The 13148-nt window shown below is 40.6% G+C and overlaps 2 protein-coding genes across 5 annotated transcripts in view; one reads left to right on the top strand and one right to left on the bottom strand.

The window, feature by feature from the left end:
• Positions 1-6322, bottom strand: part of LOC117294510 (formin-like protein 5) — a 33668-nt gene extending 27346 nt beyond the window's left edge. For 3 of the 4 annotated variants that reach the window (XM_033776951.1, XM_033776952.1, XM_033776953.1), the window contains exons 1-2: positions 5779-6322; positions 1345-1407 (exon numbers count right to left, since the gene is read on the bottom strand). In XM_033776951.1, the coding sequence (XP_033632842.1) occupies positions 1345-1407; positions 5779-5853 (138 nt within the window). In that variant the 5' untranslated portion in view covers positions 5854-6322. Of the gene's footprint in view, positions 1-1344; positions 1408-2765; positions 2995-5778 lie in introns of those variants that run through there. The other variant, XM_033776954.1, reaches the window with a different exon arrangement.
• Positions 6323-9797: 3475 nt separating this feature from the next.
• Positions 9798-13144, top strand: LOC117294359 (acylpyruvase FAHD1, mitochondrial-like). Its single transcript, XM_033776730.1, has 3 exons — positions 9798-9994; positions 10965-11067; positions 11783-13144. Exons 1-3 carry the CDS (start codon positions 9921-9923, stop codon positions 12272-12274), a joined length of 669 nt encoding a protein of 222 aa, XP_033632621.1. The 5' UTR covers positions 9798-9920; the 3' UTR covers positions 12275-13144.
• The last annotated feature ends 4 nt before the right edge of the window (positions 13145-13148 follow it).

Here is a 13148-nt window from a genome sequence, read left to right as displayed (position 1 = left end):
AACTATGTTACTTCAGAGGGAGCCGTTTCTCACAAAGTTTTATACTATCAACAGCTCTCCATTATTCGTTACCAAGTAAGTTTTCATGTTTTAACTATTTTGAGTAATTACCAATAGTGTCCACTGCCTTTAAGGGTCGCATACTTTAAGATCATTAAAAAAAAAAACGTGTTTCCTTCCTGAAAACCAATGTATGGTGGGACAAAATAAGTCATGAAACTACATTCTAACCCTGAGGCCAAACACAAAGAATCAAGTAGAATGAGGTTGGCCGAGTGTACACAAGGTATTCCAATACCACATCGTAGACCATGTAGGCCTAAGCAGTGACATCCAGAGTTCACAATAGAACCACATGATCATTATCAGCTTTTAACTCTTTCAGTGCCAAGGTCTTGTACACATTCTCATTATATGTATGAAACGCCATTATCGTAGTGTGACCTATTATATGTCAGAGGGCACTGGGATGTACATGTACCAAGGCAAGACGAATCAGCAAGATACCATTTGTTTGGTGAGGACAGGCATTAGAATTTTGAAATGGAGAAAAATACAGCCCTTTTTCTGGTTACCAGGCAGACTGTCATACACTGTAAGTCTTTTCTTTTCTTGTCACCGTGCAAAATGTATGCTGCACCAAAATTGATGACAGAGCCTAAGCTAGTACCCAAGCCGAAGACCAAGCTAGCACCCCAGCCGAAGCCTAAGCTGGTGCCCCAGCCAGAACCCAAGTACGAGCCCAAGCTAGTCCCCAAACCAAAGCCTAAGCTGGCGCCCCAGCCAGAACCCAAGCACGAGCCCAAGCTGGCGCACAAACCAAAGCCCAAGCTGGCGCAAGTGCCACAGCCGGACCCCAAGCCAGAGCCCTAAGCCAGAGCCCCAAGCCAAAGACCAAAATGGTGCCCAAACCAAAGCCTAAGCTTGCGCCCCAGCCAGAGCCAAAGCTGGTGCCTGAGCCGGAGCCAAGCTTTTGAAATGGGCCCCTGGACTTCCTGCACGCACAATTTAATTGTACAATGTCAGTTGAGGAAATGCCATGAAAATTGCATTATACAATTTTTTAAAGTTTCAAAGGGCCACAGGCACAGCTCAATAAACTTCCTCAGCTATTGATTAATGCATGCATGCCTGGAATCCAGCCTGTCTTTATGACGGCAAGGCCATTTTAATTTTTGCAAAGGGCAGTTCATACTTATAGGAAAACCAAGACTGGCAGGGCCGGGCAAGAATAGGCTATGGTTTCTGCTGCATTCGTGTTTATTCTTCTTGAAGATTGCCTGGAACTTGTTGAATTGAAATTGCCCGCCAACCAATTATAGTCGTTACCATGGTAATACTTACAAATAGCTCCTTGCCATTGATTCCAACAGTCTGCAATGGTTCTTTATATTCATAAAAGCCAATCTACAGAATCAAAAGAAAAGACAACAAAAAGGGTAAACTGGTAAATAATAACATCAAGAATATAAAACACAAGGGACTGGGTAAATCTTTTAGTTTTGAGCCATTGACCTCTGGTTTACTGTGTCAGTGCTCTAACAAACTGAGCTATCACATCCATATGTTGGCGGTGAGTGGTGGCATTGCTTCTCATTTTGATTCTGATCAAATTTTACTTTGAGTCAGATAAAAAAACTTCCAACTAATAAAATAAATGAGATCATCTTTTCTTCTCAGTGCTCAGTCAAGTAAAACGTTGTTTTAAAAACTGTGTTAAAAGTTGTTTCTCATTTTGGTGGAATGTATTTAACTAGATCAAAAAGTATGATCGGGGTTCTAGTGCAATAAACAAACAGTTAGGGGAGAGCTTAGGGCTAGCTAACGATGCGCGTAAAGTGTTCACATCATACATGATGGACTGAAACATTCAGTTTACAATTTCAGCAAAACACACTTAACATCATATAAATGCTAGACACCTGCCGGCGATTTCTCAAAACTCTTCCTAACTTAAGACTAATCTTAGGACTTAGGACGAGTCCCAACCCTGCACTGTAGCATGCGGACCTATCCTAAGTTAAGACGATTTACTCGTCCTAACTCAAGATAAGACGAGTCCTAACTCTTTGTGAAATCGACCCCTGTGTGCTCTACACAAAGGTAAGTTCATATAACTTAGTAAAAGGTGCAATTGAAATGAAAAATCAAGCTGGCTTGGCATTTATGATCCCGCTGTGAATCTGTAAACAATATCGACACGTTTGCTTTAATCAGGGAACTTCTATGGTGTGGGCTTGCAAAGACCCATCTCTGATGACGCTGTATCCACTATGCCAGTTTATGTGCCCCTAGACAACTCCACAAAGGAAGTGACTTCATACATGTAAAGTGTATTAGATTAATCAGTATGCCTTCATTCCCAAGGGCAAGGAGACATATTGTAGAAAAAAAGTCTGCACACTACAGGAAGGTCAGGAAGGTGTTAGGAAACCAATCTCAGTAAAGCCCCTAAGACTAATGGAAGACTTTGGTTGAGAACTTTAACATAATAACTTAGGCCTAACAGTTAGTGTTCAATCACATTAGGCCTATGACTTCAGCAGCTGCATCCATGTATCAAATCTTTCTGAAGAAACTTGCGATAAAATCATCACAGTAAGTATTTCAAAGAAGAACACTCCAATCTGTACAACCTGTTGGTTCCATTTTCCCTAAACTTAAAACTGCTTTTCGTCCAGGAAGCCTGTGGACATGGTGGGGTGGTTAGATCATCACGTCAAAGGTTATCTACTAAATACCCAATACAACAAACCATTCCATACCTGTGTACTCGAGCACCAGTCCGAGCCTTCACAGCTCAGACATTAGACAATCCAAAGACATAAGATTCCATAGTACATTATTTGTCCTGAATCACACAAACGGTGAAAAGAAAAAAAAGACAACTTGGGTGTTGTCAGCCGACTTCCCGCTCTAAACCCACACGACACTAACGGACACAAAGTGTTACATGGATCTGCGCACCCTGGCTGGTACACATTCCCCCAGCGGAACGAGAAATCAAACCAGACAGCTGTACAGTGACTCACATCCAACCCGGTAGCCATTTATAGCACCCAGGTTTATAATTGAGGCAAGGCAAAACCTAGAGAGAGTGGTTGCCATAGTGGGGGTATTACGTCAGCATGCAGCAGGTGGTTTAGGAAGAGGGATGTAGAGTGGGGCCCAGGGCCCAATTTCCTAGAGCTGAAAGCAGAAAATATTGCTGAACAATCATGACAATCGTCTGCTAAGCAGATATGAGCAGGATACCAGTCACAAATTGTATGTGACTTTGGTAGTTTAGTTGGTAAACATAATCTGGTGACCATAATTTTGTTGCGCGTGTAGCTATTTTTGTGCTTTAAAGGCTCTATGAAATTGGGTCCAGGACAGGACCGAAGAGTCAAAGCTGTTGGATTAAAACTAATCAGGGAGACTAGCCGGAGATAAGTGATGGGGGCATGTTGTACTGACTTGGTGGGTGTTTGAGCGGAAGAACATCATTTGATGAAGATGTGCAGACATTAGAGACTGCATGCCTGATTGCCTCCACTGGAAATGCAATCAGGCTTCACTGGAAAGTTCATATCAAATAACTAGACATCAAATTAAGATTCTTTCATAATGAACTTCTTCGTTTGATGATGATGTGAGGACATTAGAGACTGCACGCCGTCGCCCGATTGCCTCTTCTATACAATCAGGCTTCACTGGAAAGTTCTTATATCAAACATGTCGAACAGACAACAAGAGATAAAGTTAGGAAATTTCAAAACGAACTTCTCCGTTTGATGATGATGTGCAGACATAAGACTGCACAATGCCTCCAAAGGACTGGAAAATTCATATCAAAAAAATTTATAATATTACAAGAATATCAAATAAAGATTATTTCAAAATGAACGATGTAGACGATGATGTACATTGTAGAGACATTAGACATTGACTCTATTATGTCTGGCATGTCTGGCTGGGATATGCAGGAGGCTCGGGAAAACCTTCATGAATCAGTCACAAAGAATTAATCAGTCAATTTAATTTAAAGATTGAGTTTAAAACTAGAAAGTGATCACCAAATGTGAAGAAAAAAATGTCAGGTTGGTGGCATGATGATGTACAGGGTAATGACAATTATTAAAAAAAAATATAAAAAACAAACGCATTTCAAACATTGAATTTAACACATCGAGTAGGCTAGCTAATGGTTTTTCTCGAGTAGCAAAGTCTGACATTTTTTTGCTCTGCTACTGTAGTACACATGTTCACAAGAAGGAAAATCGTTCACTGAACAATGGTCTTGATGATTAATAAAAGTGGATAACCAACCAGAAATGATTGACTTGTTGCTAGCTTATTCAATCAGAAAGGTCAAATAAGTCTAATGCAACTAATTCTAGAAGGTCAAATAAGTATTTAATAGAGCAACAATCTTGCTAGTGGGTGGGTGGGGGGGGGGGGGGGGGCGGTGGTCATAAGTGGGCTGTTATGACTCATTTTTAACAACACTTGTCACTGTTAATGTACATCGCATTAATGTCATGTTTCTCAAAATACTGTTGTACCAACGATCTCCGGATTAAAGCCCCTTTCACACGAGAGCAATTTAGCAAGGGTCCCTTGCTAAATTGTAGCATGGTTGTAAGATTTTACAAAATGCACCTCGTGTGAAAGGACAATAATTTTTGGAGTGTCCAGGGTACCTTGTCAAATCTTGTCCAACATGGCTATATTTTGTCGGAGGTCCGGACCTACGACAAAATCTTACACTAGCGGAAGTTTTGACCAAGGACGTGGGCTACATCATCGTGAGAAAGGAACCCTTGTTTATTGAACGACGTCCTAGGTGAAAATGCCCATACAGCGCATGCTATTGTGGGTGCTATCTTGTCCAACTAAGGTGATCAGGATTACCAATTCGTCATATCACTCTCATGTCACACAAGGGTTGTTAGTTTTTTAACTTTGCAGTGGGAAAGCTCACAAAATCAGTCACACACGGTGATAACAAATAAACAATCCACGCTCGTAAATTTTGTAGCAAGGGACCCTGGCTACATTTTGGCCGTGTGAAAAGGGCTCAAGGAGCAGGCACTCTAACAACTGTTTCAAACAGTGTACTCTGCTTGTTTTCAGGGGAAAAACAAGACAAAAAGAAGATCAACAGAGTATACTGTTCGAAATGTCAAGACCAAACCGGCTAATTTCAGAGCCACCATGGTTGTCCTGTAAGTTTACTATTATATTCTATCTCCATGTTTATACTGGTTTATTCTGACACTGGTAAGTTTATGTTGGATGAAGACAACCCTATAAATTACATGTAGTTCCTGTTCACCATGTACCAAGGTCGAGTCACGTCCCTTTTGCTTTTTGAAGGCTGTAGCCTTCTCAGTCCATGGACTCAAACTGTGGAATAAAACTTCCAAATAGCAAATACATTGCAGGAACGCAATATTTTTCCATTAAGACACTTCTGGGATAAGGATAACTTTCAGTATGGCGCGGCCACTTTTTCACTCATTTTTACAAAAAGGGATATCTCATTGAGGTAAATTAGATACTATATTATTTCAAATCGAATGAAAAAGTGGTGGCGCCATACGGAAACTTTTCCCACTTCTGAAAAGCCTATGTATGTATTGTATGAGACGGCCTACAACTTCTACTAGTTTATACTACCTAGCAGAAGTTAAAAATTTGAACTTGTCTCATTTTGGCAATGCTTCATTTGATAAATACAACAAAAACTCATAAGATTTAATAATTCGAGATACAGAAAAATAGTAAGTTTACCCGTTCCAGCCAGTCGCCGACCTCCTTGACCGTCCAGTACAGGGCGTCATCGAAGGTTGCAGCATTTCTAGCCATGCTATTTCCAGTCTCTTGTCAAACTCAAACACTTCAGAAAAGACTTCAAACCTGGGCCTACTGTAAGGCTAAGCCCACTCATAACCTGGCCAGGTTTACATAATTATTATAACCCAAAACGTATCACGAACACAATTGTTCCAAAGATCAATGAATGTGGCCACAGTGACAGTCGCTAGTCGCACGGCAGCAGTAGCTATGTGTGTACAGTACACACCAGGTGGTTCAGGCAGTCGAGTTTGCGAGGGGTAGTCGGTCGTCGACTGACTGGTCGTCGCAGTGTCAAGACAATTCAAACTTGTATAACGTTGTACTCAGCTGTTCCTGGAATACTAAAGTAAAACACATCAGCAGATGTAAAGATATTTTCCCAAACAAATCAGACGAAAGAATGTTTATGTAAAATACCAACAAACACATCCGCCAAACATTGTAAACCACACACATTGAGTTCGATGTCCCACACAAACACACCCTCCATTTCCTGGTTTTCGAGGGGGGGGGGGGGGGGTCTTTCGCCGGTTCGCGGCTCAATATTCTATTCAGTATGCACACGTGCTCCGTACATTAGTGAATGCTATTTATACAAATGACGTCTGGGTACACGATACAATTCTGAACGTGAACCAGCGGAAACTTTTCTGGGTGACCCCCTCCCCCCCCCCATTTCTATACCCCCCCCCCAAAAAAAAAAAAGAATATCGATAGGGGAGGCTCACTTTATAAATTGTTGAGGGGTAGAATGTGGGGAAAAACCCGACAAATCCAAGTCCCATAGTGTGAAGAAAAAGCAAGCTAATTAAACACTCCCATTATCAGCCACACGCGTGACCCAACCGAAATGTTTCTCTCCCCAGTTGAAGTTCGGTTGTAATTGTCCAAACAATTAAAAGATTTATTTTCATGTATATCCTATCTGTCTGTCTTTTATCTGTGGACTGAGACTAAACTTTTGCTTCAGCTCAGACCTAGATGTTATTTTTATAATATACATTTTTTGAAGAAAAAAGGTATCATTTATAGGCCTACTCAGGTTTATGATACTATCTAGGCCTACTGTAATGGCCGGCCAGCTGCTAATTGACTTTCCTATTGTACTAATTGTGTTTAATTAGAGCAGCATCGGAAACAAACGTAAACGATATTCTTATGGTTTTTTTTGTTTTCAGGAATGGAAACAAAACAGTGTGGGGGATAAGGGGGGGCGGGGCGGGGGCCAAGTCAGGGCGCTCACCCAAACAAGGCCAACAGAGGGCCACGGGTTGGAAGCACTGATCTCAGTGGCAGCATAGACCTTTTCGCAAATACCGGGGCGCGCGCGTAAAGCTTGGAATTAGGTGCATTGTGGTCTAGCTGGTATCCAAATTTGATCCATATCTATCCCACAATGCACCTCATTCAACAGTCTGCGCTTGCGCATTGGTATTTGCGATAAGGTCTATGGCATCAAAAACACTGTGCGCCCCCGGTACACACAGCTTGGCGTCATTGTGGGAGTTGACGCTCTATATGGCCGAACTCGAAACATTGTGACCACGGGTTACTCCTGAGTATACCCCGTTATTTTGTGACCAATTACTTATCCAATCAAGAAATAGTCTAGGTAATGGTTATTGATAGATTTAACTGAGCAATTTATCGACCTTTTAATTAATAAGCAATTGCTACTTTTCTTATACGGTCCATTCTGTCTTTAGCTTCTTTTTCAGGGAACCACTTTGTGCTTCTTGGCCCCGGGGCTGGATGTATCTTAGATGTTTTTAGCCACAATATTGTGTGTTGTGTGTAAAAAAACAGTAACTATTGACTAGTATTGAAATTGCAAGGTGGTATTTTGGGGACGTAGTTGAAGTCATGGTGCGCAAGTAGAAACAAATCAGGCGTTAAGTAAACGTTTTGGTTGTTTCTTATGCAAATCTGTAGTCGCGAGAATATATGCAAATTGTTTGGCAATTCTGCATCAAAGTAAATAATTATTTTAAAACGTTTATTTCACGTCCGATTTCCTACTCTCGCACCATGACTTCAACTACGTACCGAAATTACCCCCTTGCCAAATTACGAGAAAATGCTTATTAAATTATAATGTCAATGTTGCTGGATGAAAACATCTACCCCAAACCCCGGGGGCCACTAAGCTCAAAGTGGCTCTCTAAAAAAGCTAAAGACAGATGAAGAAAATGCTGAAAACAACACGGTACGCAATTGACCAGCGAATGAATAATCATCTAGCGCTTCAATATTGCCACCACCCTCCAAAAGGAACCATTCTTTATTGCACAGGGAAAAGCCTGGCGTAATAAAAAAAAAACAATCCTTTTTACTTATGTCATAATTCACAATTTTGTTGTAATTACCTATTTCCTTGCCACAACTTGTTCCATTATATTTTTAAGCGACAAGTGAAGACTTTTCTTTTTAGTCTTGCTTTTATGCAATTGCGCCTGTATGTAGATTTGTTCTTGTAATAGATTATGGTGTTTTTTTGCCATTTCTACACATCTGTTGTTTTTGGTTTTACTTCTTGATGTAATCGTTATTATTATACATGTAAGTACAAACAAAAGAAAGCTGCTTTTGATTTGTTATTTACAGGCAATTAAAAAACAAAAAGAGGACTGTACTACCCCAGAACTGATCGTATTATAAGAAACCAAAATTGCCGAGGCTGTTTTGCAGTGGAAGGGATGATTTTAATTTAATGTGGCGTTTTGTACTTTTATATGTTATTATCTACATTTTAAAAATTCATGCTTTTATTTTCTGTATTTGTATAAACATGTATGTTTTTTGTTGGAGGGGTCTGGGAGGGCACATCGCTTTGATGACAGTTTTTTAAACTTTTGCCTTACACTGGACGGCCCCTGCCTACAAAGAATTATGTCCGAAGATTTAAAATAAATAAATAAATAAACTCCTCAAGGCAACAGGATAATATTATTATAATGAAATAACTGCATCTTTATAATGCATGTCCTCCAGAAACTCAGAGATCCTGGTTGGTCACGCTGATTATACTATTGAGAAAAGGCAAGGGGTCCACACACATGGTTCACTCCTGGGCTTGATAGTTGAAGCCTGAATTGCTCTGCAGATGCCTGGCGTTCTTCCCAAAATAGCGCAGGCCAGGCCTTGAATTTCGTTCTTGAAGGGGCACAGCGATTTTCCTCTGGGGCACTTTTTTGAGGACTTAATTATATTTGTGGTTTCAAAGGGCACCACAGCAAAAGCATAGGGCACCACGGCAAGTGCCGTGAGTGTCGTGGGGACGTTCACAAGCATGCAGGCTATGAATGCTTGAGGGTGTGTGACCTCGTTTGTTAAAACAAGATTAGTATAAATCAACCAGGGACCGGTTTCAGAAAGAATTCTTAAAGGCAGTAGACACTATTGGTAATTGTCAAAGACTAACCTTCACAGTTGGTGTATCTCAACATATGCATAAAATAACAAACCTGTGAACATTTGAGCTCAATCGGTCATCGAACTTGCGAGATAATAATGAAAGAAAAAAACATCCTTGTCACACGAAGTTGTGTGCGTTTAGATGGTTGATTTCGAGACCTCAAGTTCTAAATCTGAGGTCTCGAAATCAAAATCGTGGAAAATTACTTCTTTCTCAAACACTACTTCACTTCAGAGGGAGCCGTTTCTCACAATGGTTTATACTACCAACCTCTCCCCATACCTCGTTACCAAGTGAGGTTTTATTCCGATAAATGTCCACTGCCTTTAACTGTGATCAATCTTAATTGCTAAGCAAAGAGTAATGTCCCAATTCGTATCGACTAATAAGACAAGAACCCATCTTAAGATGAACCTTTGTGTTTTCTGAAGTCACTTTGAGCAGCAATGGACACCGACTCCGGATGCGGACAGTAAAATGCGTATGACCTGCGCACACAGTCCCAGGTACGGTGTCGTGCACAGACGAGATACGGAGTGCATTCACCATAGATCAAAGGTTATAAATACTGTTACCGCCTTGCTTTCACAGCATTTCTATAGAAAGTAGACAGAGGGTGGGATCGTTCTAACCACTGAATTTCTCTGACAAAAACTTCAAGATGGCTGGCTCAATGGCACTGCGCAGGTTCGTCGAAAAAGGTCGCAAGATAGTTGGGGTTGGTTTAAATTACAGGTGAGTTTATCCCAAATGGTTATCATTTTAATAGTGTGCATGAGTGCGGTGTATTAATTAATGTCACTGTGATTTGTATCATATTATTATTCTTTATTTTATATAAAATAAAAAACACACAAATCGTGGCCTTATGGTCAAACTACATGCGACTGTACAGAGAATAATATATTGTGACAGTTGAAACGACCATGCCAGTGATTGCATCCCTTCCCGTTACATTTTCACAAGGCGCTACTCCTTCAAGCACTATAGAAAGAAATTAACATAGCAAAAGGTGAGCCACACTGAAAGCCTTTTGATCCATGACTTTTTTTGCTCGAACGTGGGTGCCCTTCCTTTTTGGGGTAGAGGTGTTTGCTCAACCGATTCACACATCCAACATTTTATTCAATGCAGGCACTGCTGGCCAACTGAACCTGCATTTCTGACGTGCATTTTGCCCCCGCCTGTTCCAATTTTTTTTTTGCGTCCCAAACGTACAATGCACACGCGATAAGGTGCTTGTACGCCGCGGACAGGTACAGATACTCTTGCTATACCCCATTGTAAGAATAATCTGCAAGTATATAAATGTACTTGTAAAAGCACAATAATTGTCTTTCTGTATTGGTTATTCGAAAATAGTTTGTTTTAAAGGCACTGAACGTCACTATTGGTTATAAATCAATGATTGTTAGCCTCATAAAAACTTAATTGTTAAAGAGCATGGTGGAGAGCTGTTGGTAGTATGAAACATTGTGAGAAACGGTTCCCTCTGAAGTAACGTAAACTTTTGAGAGAGGAGTAATTTCTCACTAAAATATTCAAATTGAACTCGAGACCTCAGCTGAGGTCTTGAATTCACACAACTTGTGCTATACAAGGGTGTTTTTAAAGTATACCCTGACACTAAAAGCACACGTGAAAGTGACTCATGTCCATGTGGATGTTATTTTTCCTTTTCTTTTTCCCCAAAAAATATTTTTAGACAACTCGCCAAGGAATTTAACATGTCTCTCCCGAATGAACCACTGATTTTTCTTAAGCCGACAAGTTGCTACCTGGAAGAAGGCAACGGGGCTTTGATAAGGGTAAGTTCGGCATGTGTCACTTTCTAAAGGCTGATGTTCGTATTGAATGGCAATCCTGATGTATGGCCTTTAGTCACACGCGGCAATTTATACAAAATAAAACTTCTGTTCATGCATTCGTGCTGTGCAAGAATCTTTTCGTGAAAATAAAATGATGGCTTTATCATTGCATTCCTTTCAATTAGTAGTATATAAATGTTTTTTTTGATGAGCTATTGTTTTGCTTGTCCGAAGAATTAAAATAAAAATAAATAAATAAATAAATACAGCAGATTTTATTTCCCCAAAATGTGCTCAGACCGAGAGCTGCATAAAGAATGAACGTTTCAAGAATAACGCGCGCCCATCACTGTGTTATAACATTTTTATTAAGACAATAATTATTGGTATGCACACACGGAGCTAGCTATCTGGTGTCCGTCCTTCTTGTCTCTTTACGGATTTGTAAGAGCGTGTTTATAGTACAGGCTGGTGTGGCAGGAAATTATGTGCCCCCACCCCAATACGGCGAACTGTGATTACAAGCTACTTCTGAAAGCACCCTCTTTTGAAACGTCCACCTTCAACCCATCACGTTATTTCCATATTGGGGACAGTGTCCCCGGCGGACAGATTTCCCTGGGACACCGGGTTCTTTAAGGGTTCAAATGACTTTTCGTGGCACAAATTGTTTTAGTGATAGGTTTATTTAATGTAATTTCGCTTTCCACTGCAGGCTCCACCCGGTTGCAAAGGTCTTTACTACGAGGTTGAACTGGGTATAGTTATCGGCAAGAAAGGCTTCAAGATCCCTGCAGCCAGCGCTATGGACCACGGTGGAGGATACGCCTTAGCATTAGACATGACGTCCGTAGACTTGTTACTACCCCTCCAAAAGATCGGTCACCCATGGGCCATTGCCAAGGCGTTCGACACAGCACTTCCCATAGGCAAGTTTATAGACAAGGCAGAAATCCCGGACCCTCACAACCTTCGCATGTGGCTGGAGCTGAATGGGGAATTGAAACAAGACGCAAATACAAGTGACTTTGTCTTCAAGGTACCTGAAATGATCAGTCACATCACCCGGTACATGACCCTTGACGAGGGAGACCTCATCCTGACGGGGAGTCCCCCAAATATTCATCCCGTGAACGAGGGTGACGTCATCACATGTGGTATCGGTGATAAATATAAGATGGCGTTTGATGTCGGCCCACACCTTTAAGTGCAAAACCACCGAGCTTCGATTAGCGGTGTACCAAACGTCGTGTTCATAGTAGGCCTATGTTTGTTACAAATTTTAATCGCACACGTGGGACCGGTTCGGTAAACGGCCATTTTTAGAAAGGTGTCAAAATTGTATTTGCACCTAGCTTTGTGTGTTGAGTTTGTGGGTGCTGAAGGTGGCTGGATAAGAGCTGCCTGTATATGATGTTCCATCATGGTGTCCTCGTGGGAGTGGGACGAATTTACCGCACGTTAAAAGGATGTATTATTATTGTTTTCGATATCATTCAGTGCAAAGTTTTGTCAGCCTCCACAAAATAATTTTGCTCCTAAAAACAGCCAGGAATGAACCGAAACTAATAAAAAATATATTTACAGTGAAAACATGTTTTGTAATACCAACATTCTTTATTGCATATTGGTGTATATTAGTCATTTTGTTATATACATGATTTATGTTAATAAATTATGAAATTATTATTTCAGACGATAACAATTATAGCTGTCCTTTGTATGTTTCCGTAAAGGCACTGGTCACTGCTGGACACTATTGGTAATTACTAAAAAATAAGTAAGAGCTGTTGATCGTAAAACATTACGAGAAACGGCTCCCTCTGACGTAGTTTTTGAGCAAGGGGTAATTTCTCACTCAAACAATATTTAAAGACTTAAGGAGGCCTGACGCAAATTTTTATTTGGCATTTAGTAACAATGGCATCTTTTCTTTCATTATTCTCTTGCAACTGCTATTGCCGATTGAGTCAAAATTTTCACAGGTTGTTATTGTATCCGTTGGAATTACCAAGTGAGATTGTTGGTCTTTGAAGATTCACAAAGGTGCCAAGTCGTGCCTTTAAAAGCCAATTACCACT

The sequence above is a fragment of the Asterias rubens genome, chromosome 9 (assembly GCF_902459465.1).
Source record: "Asterias rubens chromosome 9, eAstRub1.3, whole genome shotgun sequence".
NCBI lineage: Eukaryota > Metazoa > Echinodermata > Asteroidea > Forcipulatida > Asteriidae > Asterias > Asterias rubens.
This window is presented reverse-complemented; position numbering and strand designations above follow the sequence as displayed.

What these genes read in the sequence shown, in the direction of transcription:
- LOC117294359 (XM_033776730.1), top strand. Translation starts at nt 9,921, where the DNA reads ATGGCTGGCTCAATGGCACTGCGCAGGTTCGTCGAAAAAGGTCGCAAG. An exon ending in GGGGTTGGTTTAAATTACAG is followed by an intron (nt 9,995 to 10,964) that starts GTGAGTTTATCC and finishes AAATATTTTTAG; the next exon opens with ACAACTCGCCAAGGAATTTA. An exon ending in GCAACGGGGCTTTGATAAGG is followed by an intron (nt 11,068 to 11,782) that starts GTAAGTTCGGCA and finishes TTTCCACTGCAG; the next exon opens with GCTCCACCCGGTTGCAAAGG.